The sequence below is a fragment of the Carya illinoinensis genome, chromosome 1, assembly GCF_018687715.1.
Source record: "Carya illinoinensis cultivar Pawnee chromosome 1, C.illinoinensisPawnee_v1, whole genome shotgun sequence".
NCBI lineage: Eukaryota > Viridiplantae > Streptophyta > Magnoliopsida > Fagales > Juglandaceae > Carya > Carya illinoinensis.
The window spans coordinates 47,368,570-47,390,889 of NC_056752.1; the positions used below are offsets into that span (position 1 = coordinate 47,368,570).

Sequence of the window (22,320 nt, forward strand, 5' to 3'; positions counted from 1 at the left end):
TTTGATATTTGAATGAGTTGATTATTGTTTGTATTTTGTTTATAAGCTTGCGAAAATTATAATGATTACATTAAAAAATAAAAATTTGAAAATTGTTTGCATTTTAATTTTGTTTTGATGTTAAGATGAGATGTGATGATTTTAAAATTTTGTGAAACCAAACGGGCTAATCATAAAGTGATAACACAAAAATAAATTCATAAACTGATATAGTTTGATATAATATGTTAAATTATAAAATAGATTTAATAAATTATATGAAATCATTTTAATTTATAAATTTTTTTATGATTTTTTTTTTTTAATTTGTAAATCACTTCGCTACTCATCCGTTTATGAAGATTGAGTCTATGTTTATGTATTCTTCCGTCGGAAAGTGATTTTAATTTTTCAAGAGTATGATAATTTCGTAATAATTTAAACTGCGACAAATTGAACTAAAGGGGTAATTTCTTGATAATTTCGGGAAAAAAAACGTAGCTTCTCCGATCGTTGCTAAATATTTTCAACTGAGACATTACTTTCACCTACCATTTTTTCTTTGTCAACAAAACCAAGTCTGAGTAATTGCCAGCTGTAATGTACGAAGTTGTCCTTTTGCATGTTAGAATAGACATCTGCCTCTAAAATTCTCATGCATCCAATTAAAGCATTATATTCCTTTTGACGTCTTGCAACTTTATTCAAATGAGCTTTGTTACATATAAATATAATTATGTACTAATCTATATATTAATATTATTTTATTTATATTTAAAATTTAAATTAATATTATTTTCAATCAAATCTACTTTTTGATCAATCACATCATATTAATATATAAATTAATGCATAACTATACTTGTAATTATATTTTTCCTATTCAAATCTCTCTCACTTCGTAATAAAGGAAAAACGTATTTCTCATTTTTTTTATTATATTCTTAATATTTTTAAATACAATTACTTTTATATATATTTTTTATATATTTTATTAATATAATTAATTATTTTATTAATATAATTAATTATATATTAAAAAAATTAATATAATTAATTACATTAATAAAATATACAAAAAATACATAAAAATAACTATACGTATGATTAATATTTTACCAAAATTCTCATTTCAACGTCTCATTCTTCTGACTCTTTTAAAGTTCTATTCACTTTCTCCTCCCTCCGGCCAGCTTCTTGTTCTTTAGCGCCTCATTCACGTTCTCCTCCCTTTAGCGTCTCCTTCTCCTATCTCTTGCAAGATCTTTCCATAGACAGGTTAAATGCAAGACGATAAATGATCTACATCCACATATATTTATAAAAAATAAAATAGAAAAATAAAAGAGAGTCGCATTTTCCATAACATCGATGCCACAAGTAATAAAAAAATGAATAACCCCACTTACCTCCCCAATATTTATGGGAAAAAAAATCCCTTGATCCTTTGGAAAATTTATAACAAAATATACCCGATATACATGGAAAGAAAAACCCATCGAACAAAGATCTAAAGAAAATCCGAGTGTTTATCCAATTGTCTTCTATCCCTCCTCGTGTGCTTCGATCCCTCTTACCTAAATTACAAAATGCATCCAATGCTTGAAGAAGAATTTAATCATGCCAAAGAAAATAGATATATCCGTGGAAAGATATCAAACGAACGAAGCCAATGAATCCATGGGAAGAATAAAATAAAATGTACAGCTTGAAGAAGAATTACATCATGCCAAAGAAAATAGATATGTCCGTGGAAAGAAATCAAACGAACGAAGCCAATGAATCCATGGGAAGAACAAAATAAAATGTACATGTTATACCTTTCTCTCCTATATGTGCTTCACCAGTGCTAAAGGTTACATTCTCAATCGATTATTCCTTCACGTTCTCAGCAGAAGATCCGACACTACAAGAAAATTGTTTATTTGTGATTAATTAATTCCAGTAAAATAATTATTTTCAGTTAAAATTGGTTATAAATAGTCTTTTAGTTGTAATAAATTGATCACAAAAGTCTAATTTTCTTGTAGTGCGATGATGATTTTGAGTTTGCGATGGGTTCTCGACCAATTCTATTTGTGCGTGGTTTCAATTAAACTACGTAGAATTTGCACACCCAAATACGATATCTAACATTAGTTATAAAATTTTAGTGCATACTATTTGTCAGAGTTTAATATATCGACACCCAAACGAGTAGGCAGAAATTAATTAGGACTTCTCTCCATACCTGTTGGACCACGTACAAGAACAAGCATGAAAACAATTTTCAGCCTCTCTGCAACAAACTCAAGTGTTCGTCTTTCTATCATATAGAGTTTTTTCTAGTTGGCAGTAACTCTTTACACAATGTAATGTAATGTTATATGATCTGTTTGCACACCTGTAATTCTCTGCCATTGTTTTATGTTGTGTCGATCTCTGTATAAGTTGTTTCTAATATTCAAGTATGACACCTCACTTAAAAATCACTTTAGGACTTAAATTTAGCACCTAAGATCCTAACTAGTTTAAGATATGATTTTTTTTAGAATTTAAGTTGGGATGAGATTTACACATTGGGTTTAGTTAGAATTATTAGAAGAATTTAGTATTTTTTTTATGATGACCACTAATAGGTCAATAGTGGTATGACATATGGCATATTGACGAGCTAGTGTGGATGGATTTAGAAGTAACCCAAATATGTTTTATTTAATGGTCTAATTTATTAAGAATGTGATGGGCTAAGAATGATACCATAAGCCTAGACCCATTTGGGAATTATAAGAATCTAGGACTTTCTTGAAAGACCTTAGAAGTTAGGCCCAATATGTGATGGCATAAAGTCATTGGGCCTAACTTAATGAGAGTAAAGGCCATTGGCCTAAGCTAAGAAAAACCGAAGATTGTGACCCAACGTAGTAGGCCTTTGAGTCCATAGATAAGTCTTACAAATTTAGACATAAGATCCATATAATAACTCACACCAAAACTCGCATCCAAAACTTACACGAATGGCCTAACAAGTCCAACCCATAAAGCTCAAAAGCCTTGTCTTTTATTTTTGTCTTTCAAATGAGAACCATTTACACTATACCATTGGTTTCTCTCAAGCCCTAATTAAACCACATGCCCCTAGGGTTCCCTCCCAACCATAGTTAAGCTTCTAACTTGAGTTAAGAAGCACCATTCATCTCACACGTGATTATTAATCTCAAATCTTGATTTTTGCATGGCTTTTTTTTTTTTTTTAAATTCTTCACATTTATGATCTGAAGTTTTTTGTTTTTATTATTAATTTGCATTGTTCTTAGACTAACCTAAAAGGTTAGGATTGACTTACCACATGTTAATTGGAACCAAGCCATGTCACTACCAAAATAACCACTAATTGGCACCTAGGTGCACCACCATGTGCACTTTATCAAACCAGCCCCTAGTCCATGCCATTTCTACCAAATTTTTAAGGAAAATTTTACTATTCACACATCATCATATCACTCAAGGTTCAGACTTGGCATTGGGCAAAATGGCTCCAAGAAACCAAACAAAAATCCAACTATTCCCTTAGGAGGTGTAATTGAGACCCAACTAAATGACCTTGGTGACTTCATGAATTTTTTGCTCTTCCTTGAGCCCCCTCCACATGTTATCACCCCTTCCCTCCAATCCATAAGAGACCCCTTAAGTACTCATGAGCTTTTTGACCAAATTTTGCCCCAAAGAAATGCCAAAACCAATTAGCATTGGCACAAGGTGCCACTCGGCAACCACCTCCATTTCACTCCCTTTCATGGCATGCTCCTAAATGATCACTTCACAACCAATCCCTCCACCTTCCACCACTTGAAAAATCCATCAAAAGGAGTCATCATACCTAAAAAAAAATCCATGGAGAGAGGTTAAAGAGGTGATGAAAACTGGCCAGCCTTTGAAGACCCTTACCCGACTACATCTAGCATGACCTCGCTTACAATCCATTGTATTTTGTTTTGATTTTTTGAACCATGACAACATTTGCACCCTTACACATAATGCATCACTTGGTCTTGAAGAAATAATGAGAGTTTGAACACTATTCACCTGCACAAAAATGTCACAAACTGAATTTTCGCACCTCCACACTCCACCACCCACTTTCACCAATTCCAAGCAGAGACCTTCATCTAGACCCACACCCCTCACCCACCATGAAGCCCTATAAATACCCCATTCACCTCTTCACTTCCTCACACCACTCCTCAAAGCTTTCCCTTGAAGTTTTGAGAGCCATCCCCTCTTAGTGTGAAGATAGAGTGAAACTAAGTGTGTTTGAGAGTGTTCTTGAAGTGAGTTGTGTTGGGAGTTCAAGGGCCATGATTTTTGTAAGTAAACTTGCCCTATCTTTAGTTTAGTGTTAGCATAGCATGTTAGGTTTTAATTTATGACATGGGGATGACATTTTAATTGACTTTAATAAAGGTTTACCATGCTAAGTGCAAACCAGGTCAATTTGGAAGTATTGAATGAATAAATTGCTTTGGGTTGAATTTTTAGACATGTCATGTCTTAATATGATTTTATATGATTCACTAATGTCTTGCAATAATTTGTTAACGTTTAAATTTGAGGTTGAAACTATGTCATGATAGGTTATAAATTCATATCTTGTGGATCATCTAGCATGCATCAGTTTTTGCTTGATTTGAGTTTAATTCATGAAGTTTTGATTGCTTTGCCTAGGCTTGAATAATGCACATTTATAAAAGTCTTATAATTGGGATAAGAATGAAAATGCATGATTTAGTTTTAACATCTCTAGATCAAAGAAAGCTAGAAATATCATGCATATGCTTAATGGGTGGTTTAGTAGTAATTTGTCCTGAATCCATGCTTAAGTGTTGGGATGAATTTGTTTGACTTGAAGCTAAGTTTTTAAATTGTCCCTGAGGTTATATTTATAGTTTCCACTTCATGAAATTTGAGCACACATGCATTCATGGAGGTTTTAAATTTGAAATCACACATATGCCCATAAGAGATGCATGTCACAGGTTGGGTAAATTTGATATAGTTGTGATTTTAATTTTGAAATTTTAAGGGCATAGATGACTTTAGAACATAAAAAACACGAGGTTTGTGAATTTTGGTCACGTTTGGAGATGAACTGCAAACAGTGAGAATTTAGGACCTTAGTGGCAATTTTTGAAAGTTTAAGGGTAGTTTTGTAATACCAATTTTGAACATTTTTTAATTATGAACATCTTCCTTAGCGGTTCAAATCCTAACTTAGAATAAATTTGATTATAGCCTCATTGATTCTCTAACTTCGAAAAGTTGATAAGTTAGCCTCTAACTTACACTTTGATAACTTATTTATAATTTATTGATAAATGTCATATTCATGATTTAGATTTCATTTTGAACATGAAACATAGCATTGTGCATTTGATTATTTGTTCACATGACGTGTAATTTTTGCATCTGAGCATATTATATGAACTGCCATTTTCACACTTCACAGACATATGTCATGAAAATATAAATTTTTTTCATGATCCTAAAGGTTAGGATGGGGAATTGTCTTATTGAAACTCTTTTGTCTATTCTAGAGTGAATAAAAATGAAGTGGTAACCCATATATTGATGAAGAATAGTCAACTATTTTCTAATAGATTCTTTTAAAAGAATATCGGAGCGAAATCAAATTTATGGCACCTAAGGCTGATGTGTGCATATGTATGATGTTAGGATGTTACGATAATGATTTTATAATGAAATGTTATATTACCAATGCATTGAGAACGAGTCTACAGACAATATAGTTTCAACACGAGTTGTACTACAGTTATCGACAGGTTTTCACAATGCACATAAGCAATTGCGATGATACCATACGTTATAATGTTAATATTAATGATGACGTTAATGATGATGAATGTTATATTTGAAAGATGAATTGGAAAATGTTAAGAAAATGTACATCAAAATGTTTTTTATATGACTTAAAAAGGAATTTTGAGAAAATTTGGATGGGAGAATAATACAAATTTCCTTGTATGCATACATATCATATTTATTATATGTCATGTATAATTTATTCTTGTGCACACTGGTTATAAACTTACTGAGATTTTAAAGAATCTCGTTATGGTAGTTCCATGACCATTCTTCCAGGAATGGTAAAAGTTATATCAGGATCGTAAGAGATCGACCATGATGAGCCAATGGATATGATTGGTTGAGGAGGACTCGGACTCATAGTTGAGATTAAATTTGATTATGATGTTCATAGCAATAACTCTCCATACCTTAGATCATATGCAAGAGTTGATTTAACTGTCGAGACTTGGTCTTAAGTACTTATATTAAGGATGTGCAAGAGGTACTTGTATTAAGGATGTTTATTAATGTAATTGAGATGTTTAGTTCATTTTAAAATGAGTTTTATTTTAATCATCTTTATTGCATACTCTACTATACTAAGATGTATTATACAATACCTCTCATGAATAGAAATACGTACCTATGTGTTGCATCTCCAACGTTTCAAGTCTTTTTTACATAACAATTAAGAGTTTGGGGGCGTTACAAGATATTCGAGTACGAATAATGATAGCCTTACCACTCTTTTACCACTCTTTTACCACTTTTTTTAATTTTTTATTTTTTTAAATTTTTTTTTTACTTAATGATTAAGCAAGTGACTATCACTAAAATTATATATTTTTAAAATTTTTTCTTAATGATTAAGTATGTTAAAAAAATACTTAAAAGAAAATGATAAAAAAATAAATACACTATAAATAATAAAATAATGGTAAGAGAGTGGTAAGTGTATCATTACCCATTCGAGTACACCCGCAAAAAAGGGGCCTTTACGCTGTACTTGTACCCGAATCCAAAGTTGATCACCTGATCCAACCACAGCGAGACGTCTATACATTCGTCCTGGGAGCTCCAACATCATTTGCCGTTTTTGCCTCTCTCTTTCTCCAATCAGCCCATGGCGGCCATTTCAACTCACACCCCACCGATTCTCGCTCCCAAACCGCGCTCAGCCTCTTCCATCACTTCGAGGTTTTCTAAACCCCTAAATTTTCCTTCGAAGCTTTCTGGGTTTACTTCGAAAGCCCTTAATTATAAGTCCGGGAGGAGGCTGGTGGTCTCTGCAAAACACGTGGGCGAGAAGATATCCGGCACAGCGTTTTCCTCCAGTGGCTCATCCCCTTCCTCAACCAGACCAAAGTTAGTGCATGGATACAAGTTCAAAGTTTCGGTTATTTCTTTTGGTTTCATGGTCGTGATCCGTATGCGTGATTGTTCATCTTGGTTCTTTTTTTTTTTTTTCCCCGTCTGGGTTGTTCTCTGTTTTTTTTTTTTTTTTTGTTGTTGTTGTTAAACTTTGCTCGTTTCTTATATCAGTGCTGTGATTTGGTCATACGGTTGTGACCATACTGAATGTGATTGCTCGGCCGGGTCGAGCTAAATTCTGTTGAATTGTGATATATTTGCTATAATTATCAATAAATTCACACGAGTGTAGTGATTGGTTGTGAATTATCTATTAATGTTTAAATTTTAGGAAAACATAGAACACACGCACACAACTTTGGTGTTTTGGTTTTACAAACATGTTTGGACTTGTAATTCAGCTGATGGATCGTACTTAATTGTTTTTTTCGAATTTTATTGTCCAACTATATATCGTTTATATTTCATGAGTGCACCATCTCATATATGAAATGGAAGGTACTGGGAAGATATCATTCATTTACTACATTGATTGAATAATTTTAGTATATCTGAGTTACGGTAGCACAAATGTACATTGCCTTTTTACCTTGTAAGATAATGGGTTTATCTTGCATTTATTCTGGTTTAGGGTGAAATGAAGTAATTGGAAAATCTGGTTCTGACTTTGTCGTAGCGTGCTGGGCCTGATATCCTTTCTTGGTTATGCTATTTCCTTCTGTTATGTATCCAGGGTGAGACGGCACACGATTTCGGTGTTTGTTGGGGATGAAAGTGGAATGATAAATCGGATTGCAGGGGTCTTTGCCAGGAGGGGATATAACATTGAGTCCCTTGCTGTTGGTCTGAATAAGGACAAAGCACTCTTTACAATTGTTGTCTCTGGGACTGAAATAGTTATACAACAAGTTGTGGAGCAGCTCGAGAAGCTTGTGAATGTTTTAAAGGTTATAACATAGCTCTTGTATTTTGTTTAACGGGTTATATTTATATGTTTATATTTGTAACAGGACATTCATGGCAGTCCATATGGTATATATACACACACAGACACATATAATCTTCATTGCATGTATGTCTATGTGTGTATGTATGACTTCTTACCCACGTAAGTTTTTATTTTTATTTTTATTTTTATTTTTTATTTTTAAATATATTGGAAATTCTAGATATACACTCATATACATGATATCTGAAATTCTTCATTGGCATTATGCTTAAAAACTGGCTTAATGAGGTGTAAAATATGACTAGCATGATCAAGCCCTGATATTTTCAATATTTTCTGCAGGTACCTGTATCTGCTTTTCCATATAAATCCTTACTCCATCATTCCTTGCCTCATTTGTGTTTTTCACTCCATAATTGGGTGCCTTCTCTTGTATACACCCCATATACCTGGGTTTGCCTGCGCCTCTACGATATTAATACTATTGACTTGTCATAAAAAATTTTGTTTTGCATGTCATCTTACTTTTTCCTTTTTCTTTATTTTTCATGGTCTTTCAAGATTATTTATTGAATAAGTCCCAAAAATCTTTAACTTATCACTTTTGATCTAATAACTAGGTTGAAGATATATCGAATGAGCCACAGGTGGAACGTGAACTAATGCTCATAAAAGTCAATGCAGGTCCAGAGTACCGTCCCGAGGTAATTGCATAGTAAATCTTTACATGTTCAACATTGTTCTTGAATCTATTTAAAGATTCATTTCTTTACTTTTTTCCCATGTTCTTTATTACTGAACCTTGTTTCTCAGCTGATCTTTAAATGCTGATTTTTCTTGCATCTATTGAAATATTTGTGTGTTTCTATTTACTATTTTTCTTCATTACCAAGCCTTTTTTCTTGGCTGATCTTCAGATCATGTGGCTAGTAAACACCTTCCGAGCAAGAATCGTGGATATCTCAGAATATATGGTTACCGTTGAGGTGATTATTGGAAATATTTTACTGTTTCTCTTTTTACATGTGTCATTTATCCATTGTATGAGCAATTGAAAGTTGAACACTTGTAAATTAGTTAGGAATTCGTATTTTTTTGTCTATTTTCAGAAGGTCGTGCGTGTAAAAATTAGGTGGAAAATTATTACTACATATAATTTGAAGATGCTAGGGGAATTCTTAAATTGAAGTTCCCCAAAAATCTGAGAGGTTATTATTTATTGTTTGGGAAAAGTTCATCTAATCACCTTGTTAGACAGATTTTATGTTTGGTAGTGCACATCAACTTAGCATAAAAAGAATTTTGTCCTCTAAGACTATTGAAAAGAAGTGTGGATTTCTATTACATTTTTATACGCTAGCCACCTAAATGTATGCCTATATTATAATTGTAAGAATGCTATTAGACACTAGGTTGCAATTTTTCTTCATAATTAGAAACATCAAATCCTTGTTATCTCCAATATCACCTTTCTTCTAAAATTACATTTTTAATTGATCAGTTAGGTTCACATCATGAATTCCATCTGGAATTCACAGTTCAATGTGTTAGTGAACTGAATTTTTTGGTTTTAAAATTCGTTTAATTTAAAATTCCCCCCCCCCCCCGGCGGGGGCAAAAAAAAAAAGAAACACCTTCCTTGTATGGTCATTGAGATAACTCTAACTTATCCAAAAAGACCAAAAAGAAGTCCTAAAAATACAAATTAGATTCTTCTGAAATTGATATAGGTAACTGGAGATCCAGGGAAGATGGTTGCCATGCAAAGAAATTTAAGCAAGTTCGGGATCAAAGAAATTGCCAGAACAGGAAAGGTTCACAACTTCCCTCGAACTGCTTGATAGATTTTCGTAGTACTCTTCTCCTCTTTGCTTATTGCTATATTCTTCTTCCTTATGATACATTGGTATGTCATAAGAATGGTATTTTGTCATTTGAATGTGTATTCCGTATGTTAATGTCTGAAAGTGGGTATACCTGGTAGATTGCATTGAGAAGGGAAAGAAAGGGTGCATCTGCTCCATTTCAGCGATTCTCAGCAGCTTCATATCCAGATCTTGAAGGAAAAATAGCTGTTGCTGCTCCTCCACAGGATACAAAACTCAATGACGGAACTGATATGTCTGCAGGGGTATGAGCTTCAACCTTTGCCTTCTTGTTGGCCGGGTCTATCGATAAATACCCAAATTTCAGGGAAAAGTAATGGGTATTGTGGGAAAGTAGAGATAGCTAATGTTTAACTTTTGGATTTGGACATATGTAGTGGGACCAGAGAAAATGCAAATCAGCCTCTAATCATGGATAGGGGGAGCACATATAAAGTAACATATTGAGAATTAATTTCTTCTTTATAATTTTCATGAAGGGAGATGTTTATCCTGTAGAGCCATTTGATGGATTTGCAACAAGTCAAGTTCTTGATGCTCACTGGGGTGTGCTCAATGATGAAGATGTAAGATTACTTATCATTTCTTATTATCCTTCAATCTTCTTCCTCTTCTTATTGCTCAGATCACAGTCCACCATGACTGATATATTGGTTGAGTATTCAATTCCTATTGTTTTATCTGGAAGAAAATGGGATGATTGTCCCTGGTTTTCAGGATTTACTTTTGGGCTATACCTATTTACTTGGAATAAAATTCTCTTATTAACTATAAAAAAAAAAAAAAAAGAAGAAGTTTTCGGGATTACTTCTTTTTTCTTTTTCTGTTTATATGTTTCTTTTTTATAATTTCCGGGTACTTGGTTCACACCTTTTTTGGGTTTGAATAAAATCCTACTAAATTATAAAAAAAAAAAATTTAATTGTTGAAGTTTATTTATTTTTGATAGTTAAGTAAGAAGTTAAGTAAGAAGAAATTTTATTAGAAACAATGTGTAGGTGAAGCCCATGTACATAGGAAGTACAAAAAAAAAAAAAAAAAAAGAAGAACACATTATTGGTGAAGTTTTTGATAAAAGCTGTTGATTTTTGTTTTCAAACCACCTTTGGTTTTGTCTGACATAAAGTAATTAGTGTATTTGAACTCATGTGGAAGCCACTACAGATTATCTCATTTTTAACTGCTGCATGACATTCCACGAATGTGGAAATAGTTGTAGATCTAGCCAAACAGTCTTGTGCTTCCCATAAAATTTCTAAGAAAAGATAATTATGGCTCACCTTAGTATAAAATTTTCATGCTATTGTGTTGTATACCATTTCATTCTTGGGACAGACAAGAAATCTCCTGGGGTGGGGGTGGTAACAAAAAAATTGACAGGATTTTTAGAAATTTCTTATGGGATGATGGTATTGGGGAGAAACGAAAATATCACTTGGTGAGTTGGAATAAGGTTTGCACTCTGGTGTCTTGTGGAGGTTTGGGTGTGCGGAATTTGAAGCTTTTTAATAAAGCTCTTCTCGGGAAGTGGCTTTGGAGGTATAACAATGAGGATAATACATTGTGGAAACAGATTGTTGATGCTAAATATGGAAGGATGTGGGGGAATTGGTGCACTAATGGAATAAAAGGGGTGTTTGGGGTGGGTTTATGGAAGTCCATTCGATTGGGATGGGGGGATTTTATCAAAAACACTATATTCAAAGTGGGGACTGGGTCCAATATTTTTTTCTGGCGTGATGTTTGGTGTGGTGATTTAGCTCTTGAATTAGCATTTCCTAGCCTTTTCAGGATTGCTAAATATAAAGGGGCTGCTGTGGCGGATTCATACTTGTTTTCTAACAACATGCTAAATTTGAATGTGGAATTTACCAGAGATTTACAGGACTGGGAAGTGAGTGAAGTTGCTGATTTCTATGTAAAACTTTATGATTCTAAGATTGATCAGACCAGGGAAGACATGATGCAGTGGATTCATGATACCAAGTTCAGATTTTCTGTGAAATCCTATTACAAGGTGTTAAATAGTCATGGTAATATAACATATCCCTGGAAATGTATTTGGAAAGCTAGAGTGCCCAGTAAAGTTGCATTTTTTTGCTGGTTGGTGTCGCTTGAGAAAGTTTTAACTACTGATAATTTGAGGAAAATGGGTTTTTATTTGATGGACTGGTGTTCCATGTGTAAAAATCATGGTGAATCTGTTAACCATCTGTTTCTTCACTGCGAAATGGTGACGGCTTTGTGGAATGAGTTATTTGCAAAGGTAGGCATCAATTGGGTGATGCCTTTTTCATGTGGTGAAATTTTTGGCTTGCTGGCAAGGTGCAGCGGGAAGTGGAGGCAGTTCAGCTGAGTGGAGAATGATTCCCTTATGTTTATGTTGGTGTTTATGGCTTGAGAGAAATGGGAGGTGTTTCGAAGATCGTGAACGCACAATGACGGAATTTAGGGACTTTTTCTTTAACACTTTAAATTTTTGGGTGAACAATCTTGTGATAGATATCAACATTAGTAATGCTTTTTCTTAGTACTGTTTTTACTTTAGCTTGTACTTAAGTGTATTCTCTTGTATACTTCTTGTGTACTTATGCTATACCTATTTACTTCGAATAAAATCTCTTTTTACCTCTAAAAAAAAAAAAAAAAAAAAGAAATCTCCGGGGGGATTCTGATATCTTGCTGCTGATGCTCGTTGGATGTTCTTGCAGAGGTGATGCCAACTATCAAATTGCTTTCTATTTATCTATTTTGATGGCTAACATCTAATTGGTTCTTTAGTTTCTTTTACCTATTCACTTCTTAGGAACCTTGACTGCCATGGGTAATTTGATTCATGTACCATCTAACATAAAGAAAGGGGACTAAGTTGTAGTCCGACACTCATAAGGGATAATATTTGGCATCTTACTCAACATCCTTGGTTGTGTGTGAAGAAAAGAGTAATGTTTTCCATCTTGGGTTTTATCCTTTAGGGATTGTAATTTTACTTTGAAAGGTACATGAGCCTTTTCAGAAATCTCAGTGGAGTGGGCTATGTTTTACAAGTTAAATAAATTTAGCTTTGAATGGTGATTTGTATATAATAAATATAGTTGATGTCAAGGGCCTAAATCTAATTACAGTTTTTGCCTTTATGCATTATGACTGAACTATAGCCATGTGGCAATTGGTCAGATGGTTATGAAACAAAATGGTTAAATAAAGTTAGTTGTTTTGTGATGTAAATTAATGCCGGGTTATTTTCAGACAAGTGGACTTCGATCTCACACTTTATCCATGCTTGTAAATGACCATCCCGGAGTTCTCAATGTTGTTACAGGGGTTTTTTCTCGAAGGGGTTATAACATTCAGGTACTTTCCTTTTTTTCTTTTTTTTTTTTGTCGTCGTCATTTTTTCCTCTTTCCTTTTGCTTTTGTCTTCTACAATTAATGAAAGCTTTTGTTTATAAAGTTTCTTCATCTGCTAACCTACTTTCTTTATTTCATTTTATTAGAGCTTAGCTGTTGGAAATGCCGAAGTTGAGGGGCTCTCCCGCATTACAACTGTTGTTCCTGGAACAGATGAATCAATTAACAAGTTGGTGCAGCAACTTCATAAGCTAGTAGATCTTCATGAGGTAAGAAAATTCAATTAGGAGGAAGATGTATTACATCAAATAAATAAATAGCATTTTTAAAACCCCATATTTTTAACATAGGGAAAATGCTAGATAGACTATATTTCCATCTCATTCTTATCCTACTCTGTTCATGTGGTATTCTCCTTACTCTTGAATTTCTTGTTTTAAAAAATAAGATCTGATCTAAGGGTTGATGGGCGGTGCAAAGTGAACACAATGGGATGAGAGTGGGATGAGTGTAGTGTATAACAGTACCACTTTAACATAGAAGAATTGGACGCTGTGCCACCTTCCCATTACCTTGATTTTTTTTTTTCCTAAAAAAATCTCTCGTCTTTGGGTTTTCACCATTATGTAGATGGTAATGTTAATGAGTTGGTACATAAACATTTGATAGTTATAGATCCTCACTCAATAGTGTGTATATATGTTAATTATCCATAGCTTCCTGTTCGACGGCAATCATGGTGGATCACTCCACAAATCCCTTTGGAACCTTCATGCTGATGCTTTCTTGAGTATTTACTAGTCAAGTTCTGTTGATAATTTGTTGGCTGCGAGGAAATCTCCTTATAGAGCTCTTATGTCTTTTTTGAACTCTTATGTCATGATTCATTCAGGTTCGTGATATCACTCACTTGCCATTTGCTGAGCGAGAATTGATGTTGATAAAGATTGCGGCGAATGCTGCTGCTCGGAGGGATGTCCTTGACATTGCCCACATTTTTAGGGCTAAAGCCGTTGACGTGTCTGATTACACAATCACCCTTGAGGTACTTTTTATTTTCCAAGATTTCACTAGAAATTTCTATTTGAGTGTTATATATTGCACCGACTGTGCACTAATTTTTATGTCATTGTTTGATGGAAATGTGGGTTTTCTTTGTTTAGCTTAAGTTACACTGATCAGCCTACAAAGAGTCCGTAAATATCATCATGATGCTTTGGATTGGCAAGGCCATCAAGATATATATTAGAAGTTACAAATGTCATATGGTCTTATTCCCCACCCCCGACCACTAGTAGATGCGCCCCCCCCCCCCCCCCCCCCCCCAAAAAAAAACAAAAAAAAAAAACTAATTAACACTTGTCTTTGCTGGAAGGCATAGTTATGATAATATTTGTGCGCTCTTTATCTGCGCGGTTAGAAATTATATGCACTATATTTCAGAGTCATAGAAAAATGAAGTTGTCTTTTATTCCAGTTTACTTATAAAAAATAAATTCTTTTATTCCAGTCAAAACTTTGTCTTCTCATTGTTATATGAAAGTCTTGTGATAATCCTTGGGTAACGATACCGTCACTTTGGTTGCTTGTACTTCTTGTACTTAGAAATTGTACGTCAAACTCTTTTTTCTATCTGGCTTCTTTGGCAAGGCAGAGTTGCAGCTTTTCTAGAGCTGTAATGATGAACTGTCATCTTCTTCCCTTTTTATTTTTATTTTATTTTATTTTTTACTTTTTTTTCTGAACACATTTAAAAATACCCTCAGTCTACCTCTACCAGAAATAGAGCAGTTTACTTGTTCATGTCATGGCCTCTACTCAAGTTCTACCTATTCCACCTTGCAACAATATCTTGTTTTTTTTGGTAAGTAAATAAATTATATTCATCAAAGAATAGGCAAAAGCCCGATACAATGTATAGTTGCCATATATAGGTATGAGCAATGGACATAAGAAAATCATGTGACTCTAAACCATTGAAATCAACTGCTATGGTCCAAGTACAAAGAGTTCTTAAAAATAAAGCTTTCAATTCCTCCATCGATCTCTCTTTGTCCTCGAACGTTCTTTCATTGTGCTCTTGCCATAAACACCACATGATACATTTAGAGATCATCTTCCACACCGCTTTTATCTGTTGATTGCCTCTCAAGTTTGTCCACCACCTACCATTGTCTCTGGCATAACCCAAGCCAAGTCCACTCTATCAAGAACCTCATTCCATAACCCTCTTGCTATCTTAGTATATTAAGAGATGGTCCACCAATTCACCCCCCTTCCTGCACATGCAACACCAATATGCGATGATCACCCTACACTTCCTCAAATTATCAGTTGTGAGAATCTTATCCAAGGATGCTGCCCACACAAAAAGAGCACTCATTTAGAGCACTCTGCAGTTTGTTCATCCATGGCCTGATCTATATAACTCAAAATACGAGAAGCACAAGACATTATTAATTCTAGTGCATCAAATGCCTTTCCATGCTTTAACTTTTTCTTTCTATATTTTTTGCGGAGTGTTAAATAAATCTTAATGGATATTTTTAAGCATTACTACGTGGTAAAAGTGATTGATGCATGTTTCGTAAAAAAGGTATTTAGGGTTATTATTTTCCTGCTGTTACTGCAAAACGAACTTTCTTGCTTTCTTCTAGTATTTTCATACCTTTTTAACTGTTGATATCAATAAAAATGCTGGTATTTGAATATCAGCTTACAGGGGATTTGGATAAGATGGTTGCACTGCAGAGATTATTAGAGCCCTATGGCATTTGTGAGGTTTGTCTTGCTATTTAACTTCCAGTTGTATTTTTAAAATGTAGTTCAGATGCTAATATTTTAGGGGCCTCAAATTTTAATTTTTTCCTGAGCCAGTTTTTCTGTTTTAAGCCCGAAGATGGATTCTATTATGACTACAATGAAAAAGTTCAATTTCATATGGGTTACCAATTTGAAATAATTTTTTGTCATAGCTTCAGAAGCATTGCGCTATTTCAGTCTCGTTGCCTTTCTTGTTTTATTTTTATAGTGAGCTGTCAGTCATTGCAACACTTTGATGACAAATTTGATGTTTATTCGCCTTTTATGTAGGTGGCACGAACTGGGCGAGTAGCATTGGTGCGTGAGTTGGGTGTGGATTCCAAGTACCTTCGTGGATATTCATTTCCTATATAATTTGATGACTCGGGGAAGCTTCTCTTGCCATGTTGGAGAAAATTGGGGGAGTTATAAGAGTGTTGTGCATATGCAGTACCAAAATATAGTTGCCCGAATAAAGGAGGGCAAAATGGAATGAACGTTTGGGCCAAAGGAATTTCATCCTGAGACACCGGTATCAAGCTTAAATTCCTTTTTTTCTCTCTCTTTTGTTTTATATTTTTGGGTGGGGGTGGGGGAAGATGTGCGATTTTCTATGGGATTGGTTCTTTTTTGGTCATGTCAAGTGTGTTCATTGCCCTGGCTTTTCAAAATAATCTTTGGGTAGAACAGGCGTTGGAAATGGAGAAATGGAACAGCAATAGAACCATTTGCAAAGTTTCGTTTAAAGTATTTGATCAGAAAGTGCATGCTACATCTGTAAAAGTATGCGTTTTGTTTTGGTTTTTTGCATAAAAATAAGCAATATTTAGCGTTGCAAGATTTTTCCAATTTTGAGGTCTGTACAACAGTCCAACAACAGCTGCTGGTCCAATCTCAAGGCCTTCCGCTATGTCTTCACATGCACACTACAGTCATCCCTCTCTCCCCTCTTTGACGTTATGGCAGAACCCAACTCCAGAAACTTGGGATAAAGGTGAAGCATGCCTTCTCCTTTTCCCAATCGGATGTTGTAACGTGACATAGATCAACCCATGTAAAGGCGAGCAACAATTTTTCATGCATAAATTGTTGCACATCGCGTGAGATAAGATCTACCATATCAAGTTATAACGGCCAAAAATTGTCGGAGTTTGTGCACATTTTCCAAAGCTGTACTGCAACTATGACCTGCCCCCCCCCCCCAAAAAAAAAAAGAAAAAAAAAAGGGGAATTAAAGGGCTTAGACAGAATTTGTCCTACAAATTATTTTTAGATCCCACTAGAAAAAAAAATCACTTTTTTCAAGGAGCATCCTATATATTATTCATATTAATTCCACAATTCTTCATGCTATTTTAGTGGTGTCAGAGTCAGTACTGGGTGTATCATAGCGCCACAGCAGTAGTGTTTCGCCAACATTTTCTCCAAAACGTCACCAATGGAGGAGATGATGACCGAGGAACAGTAAGTGTTTCCACGTTACACAGCGTGCAGACGTTCTTTCCTCGCTTCAATGACATGAACATTGATTAAGGAAACACAACTCCAGTGAACGAACACCAACATCTAAACATGTCCCCATAAAACCTGGAGAAGTAGTATAAGGTGCGATAACAATAGATAATCTCGTCCAGAGGACCTAAAGCTTCTGGGTTATGAAGTTGAATTCTAAGTCATTCATTACGAGCAACTACCACCAGCTGTTTTCCAATATTGCGGCCAGTGAAGAGCCCTACCAGAGCTGCCGGACCACTCTCGAGGCCTTCAGCTATGTCTTCCACGTATGTTATCTTCCCTTCTTTGATGTAAGGCAGCACCAACTCCAGAAACTGTGGGTACTTGTGATGGTAATCGGGAGCCAGGAATCCTCCAATTCTGGCCTGTTTTGGAATCAGATTCATTAAATTGTGGACACCTTCGTGCTGTTCAAGGTTGTACTGTGAGATCATCCCACAGGCAGCAATGCGGCAATGGTTTCTCATGTTGAGTAGCACCGCATCTAGCATCCTTCCACCAACATTCTCAAAATAAATATCAATACCTTCTGGAAAATATCTGCAAAGAGGACACAAGGCGCTATTTATTTAATGAGCAATGCTACACAACCCCCAACCTCCACACACTACTTTTTTTTAATTTTTTAATATTTTTTAAAATTTTTTTTTGAGTTTATGCTTTTTAAATTAATTCAATTTTTAAATTTATTATTTATATATTAAATATTTGATAAAAGAAAAAAATAATAAAAATTAAAAAAATAGTGGTGTGTGGAGGTTGTGTGAATAGTAGGAGGTTGTGTAGATTTTTTGTTATTTAAGTACCAGCAAATCGTAGACTACAAGATCACACCCTATATTGGATTACATAATCACGAAGAGTAAAACTTAAAATATTATTATACCATTTTCCATCGTTTTCCCAATCACACAGATGGTACTTAGATGGTGTATCGCCAATAAGGATACTCAAACTCCCAAGTTTGGGACAAATAATCGGGAATGTAAACCATTTTTCTTTACTATAATAATTTCTAAAGTATAAAGTTAAAGGGATATCCTCCTTGTTGAAAACGATGATGATGTCCAGTGCTTGCTCCATTATCAAACCAGAGGCCTTCAGTCAAAGCCTAAAAGGATATTTTACACATTTTAGAACACACCACCACTTACCTTTTCAGAGCTGCATCCAAGTCAGCCTCTTCTTTGTAGTTGAAAGCCTCGTCGAACCCAAACTTGTTCTTCAGCATATCGACCTTATATTGCAGGAAGGGCAAAGGAAAGCAACAAAATACAGAAAGATCCATGTTAATGAGTTTGACCACTCCGACAAATTGAACAATAGGTTAATTATCTGCTATCACTAGTGGAAGGGGGATACAAAGTCAATTTTGACATGAATATTATGTATCAGAATGACTGCTCCCTTCTATTTAAACATGACAGAGTTAATTATATATACGCATGTATATATTTATGTATGTGCCCAAAATATTTTTTTATTTAATTAACAAAAAAACCAAGAATGGCATAACAACTTGATAGCTCTGAACTGATGTTGGGTAAATAGAGGAAAAATTTCAAGTCTTGAAATGAGTAGTGGGAATGAGTGGACAAGAGAGGACAAGAGATCTGTATCCACTTGTGTCCGATATGACAAAAATCATTTGCGCTAGCCATTAAGGGGATGGGAGTTCTTTATTTAGGAGTTCAAGATACAGACAATGATAGATTAGAATGACTATGTATTCATAACACATAATTTAAATGATACTAATAGCTGGATCAAAACACAACCTTAATAAGCTACATTAGATTGACATGTCGAACACCTATAATCAGCAGACTCACCTTATCTTTGCTTCCAGCACTTCCAACAACATAGCAGCCCAAAAGCTTCGCAAACTGCCCAACAAGCTGACCAACTGCCCCAGAAGCCGCTGAAATGAAGACATACTCTCCTTTTTTAGGAGAGCAAACCTCATAAAATCCAGCATAAGCAGTCATACCAGGCATTCCTGCATATAATATACACATTAGATGATTATCAAGCAAGATGTAGCATAACAAATGCTCACCAAAATAAAGTCAGCTTAGTCAGCCAGTAATTCCAGGGATCCTGCAATGTAATTGTAAGTGTCCAGACTGTTACTACCATATTACCAAATATTCTATATTAAATAGATAATCTTTTAGACAAACATCTGACCATTTGATAACAGGCACATAAAAAAAGGGGGCCATAGAAATGGATAAATTCATCTTATATTTCACAAGGGCATAATAATCTATATATATATATATATATAGAGAGAGAGAGAGAGAGAGAGAGAGAGAGAGAGAGAGAGAGAGAGAGAGAGAGAGAGAGAGAGAGAGAGAGATGTCTTCACTTTGTTCCTGAGCAAGAGGGAGAAAGACGGCTTAACTAAGAATGTGACCACCATCGGGGAGCAATTGAGGTGCATTTGATTGTCTTGTTAAGATCCCAATTCAAGAGAGAACGAGTTCATATAAAAAGCTAAATATTGCCCCTATTTACCCATTTTCAGATCAGTATGGCCACAACATTAACATTCACGATCAGGATGCTAATATTACTATTTGAGTTTTTAAACTTCTTCTCTTATAACAGTTCCCATGGGTTAGGGGCCCTACCGGCTACCCCTTTAAGTGGTAAATGAAACCAATTAAAAAAATGCTAGTGATTCCTACATGTCAACCTAACATCTATAAAAAAAAAAAGAATTATCCAAACATATACAAAACAAAATTAGACGTGGAAACCCAAAAACATTAAACACACCAAGAATTCCAGTATAGTAGGAAATAGGAAAGTAATTGTGTTAAAATTAGAATTGGAACCTCAAAAGCATTGAACTTACCAAGAATTCCAGTATAGTGGGATAGAGGAACATCAGTGTGCTGAATCTTAAAAAGGGCCTTAGTTGCCGACAGGAGACTATATTCTTCCCACCCAGTTATCCCCCAAACCAAGTCGCCTTTCTTGAAGTTTGGATGCCCAGAATCCAAAACTTTAGCCACTCCGGCCATATCCGCTAATGGGCTGCATAGTTTCAATATGGAGGTCGCAAACCAATCAGACGGATCACATCACTTGTGACTTTATTAGAAAAATAATTTAATTTAGGCTTCCAGTTGACTAAAGATCTCCAATACTTCAAAAAAACAAAAAAATGTATATGAAGAAACTACAGATCTCCAATACTTAACAAACTCATTATTTATATTTAATTTATTTCTTCCATGGTTTTAGAATTCGACGATCACTTTGTAAATAACCATTGCGAAAATTGGATCTTCTTACTGGGTTCCAAAATTCAAAGTAAAGTAATATCCAAGCGCATGGTGAAAAATTAAGGCCATAAAGATTCACAACAAATGGCTATTTCGGTGTATGTACGAATACACACCCCAATATAAATTGCAACTTCGATGAACAAGACGACTAAAATTATGTGAAAGAAATTTTGACTTGATCGAACCCCAGTCCGTGCAACATCCACAAAAATAGAGAGAGAGAAATCAGAAATGAAATGATATGACAAAAGGGTCGGAGAGACTGACCGAGCCGGGGTTGAAGGAGTCGATGTAACTGGCATAGATGGGCGGGTTCATACGGTTACGCATGTAGGGATCGCAAGAAAGGTAGAGGTTCTTAACGAGAACACCATTAGAACCTTCGGGGACCTGCAACTTTATGGTACTAGCGGTCACGTACATGTCCGACTCCTTGGGAAAACCATTGACATAGTCCCTGAATATCACCTGCTTGTTTCTCACTTCCTCACCAACGCCATCACTCGCCATTGCTGTACTCTCTTTCCCTCTGTGTAACGCGTATTCCTTGAAGGTGGGGAGGGAGTGGATGAGGAGCAGTGACGGGGGAGTCAGGGAGACCGAGAAAAAAAGCGCGAAAGACGAGACTGAAATAGCGTCCAACACATTGACACGTGGGAGCGAAGATAACCCCATTCTGGCGGTGAAACACCGTTTTCATGTTGTGTATGCGAAGGGTCGTTTATGAACTTTTCTTTCTGTGTATTATTTAGTTACATATTTTTTGTTACGAAAAATACATATATATGCTTAAGGCTGCGTTTGGGCAGTGACACTCTTAACGCTTCTCATTATTATTTATTATTTTATTATTCTTTTTTATTTATTTTTATTACTATTTATTATTTTTCGAACACTGCTACACAACAGTCCTACACCCAACACACCAATATAAAATAGCAGAGGGTAAAATAGTAAATTTATATTTTTTAATGGTGTGAAAAAGTGTGAGGCTGCTGTGTATATTCTTTGTTATTTTTCACGTACTTTTTATTATTATTTATTATTTTATTATTATTTTTTATCTATTATTTATAACTCTTCTTAATATTTCTCAACACTTAAATTTATTTTAAGAGTAATATTATATATAGACATGTAATGTGTAAGTATTGTACAACCGTTTTTAAAGTGAGTAGATAGAATGAGAATTAATTTGGACAATCATATTTTGACATGCACTTTGGGTAATGTTACATATGTATGCAAGTTTCGAATACACCATTCGAAAAAAAAAATAAAATAAATTAGAATCAACAATTAAAAACTGAGTTGTTTCACGTGA

At 34.7% G+C, this 22,320-nt stretch overlaps 1 protein-coding gene and 1 pseudogene across 2 annotated transcripts; one reads left to right on the forward strand and one right to left on the reverse strand.

Annotated features, from left to right (window-relative positions):
- The first annotated feature begins 6,845 nt into the window (after positions 1-6,845).
- On the forward strand, positions 6,846-17,020 carry LOC122278576 (acetolactate synthase small subunit 2, chloroplastic). Of its 2 annotated transcripts, XM_043088757.1 has the most exons (12): positions 6,847-7,188; positions 7,928-8,141; positions 8,764-8,847; positions 9,061-9,129; positions 9,874-9,957; positions 10,128-10,274; positions 10,509-10,595; positions 13,279-13,383; positions 13,527-13,649; positions 14,273-14,425; positions 16,096-16,161; positions 16,474-17,020. In XM_043088757.1, the coding sequence occupies exons 1-12, from the start codon at positions 6,947-6,949 to the stop codon at positions 16,555-16,557; spliced, it is 1,458 nt and encodes a 485-aa protein (XP_042944691.1). In that variant the 5' UTR covers positions 6,847-6,946; the 3' UTR covers positions 16,558-17,020. The 2 variants fall into 2 exon arrangements, with proteins under 2 accessions (XP_042944696.1, XP_042944691.1); XM_043088762.1 differs by lacking the exon at positions 9,874-9,957 and having other exon boundaries at positions 6,846-7,188.
- Positions 16,764-21,700, reverse strand: LOC122278587 (annotated as a pseudogene).
- Positions 21,701-22,320: the final 620 nt, after the last annotated feature.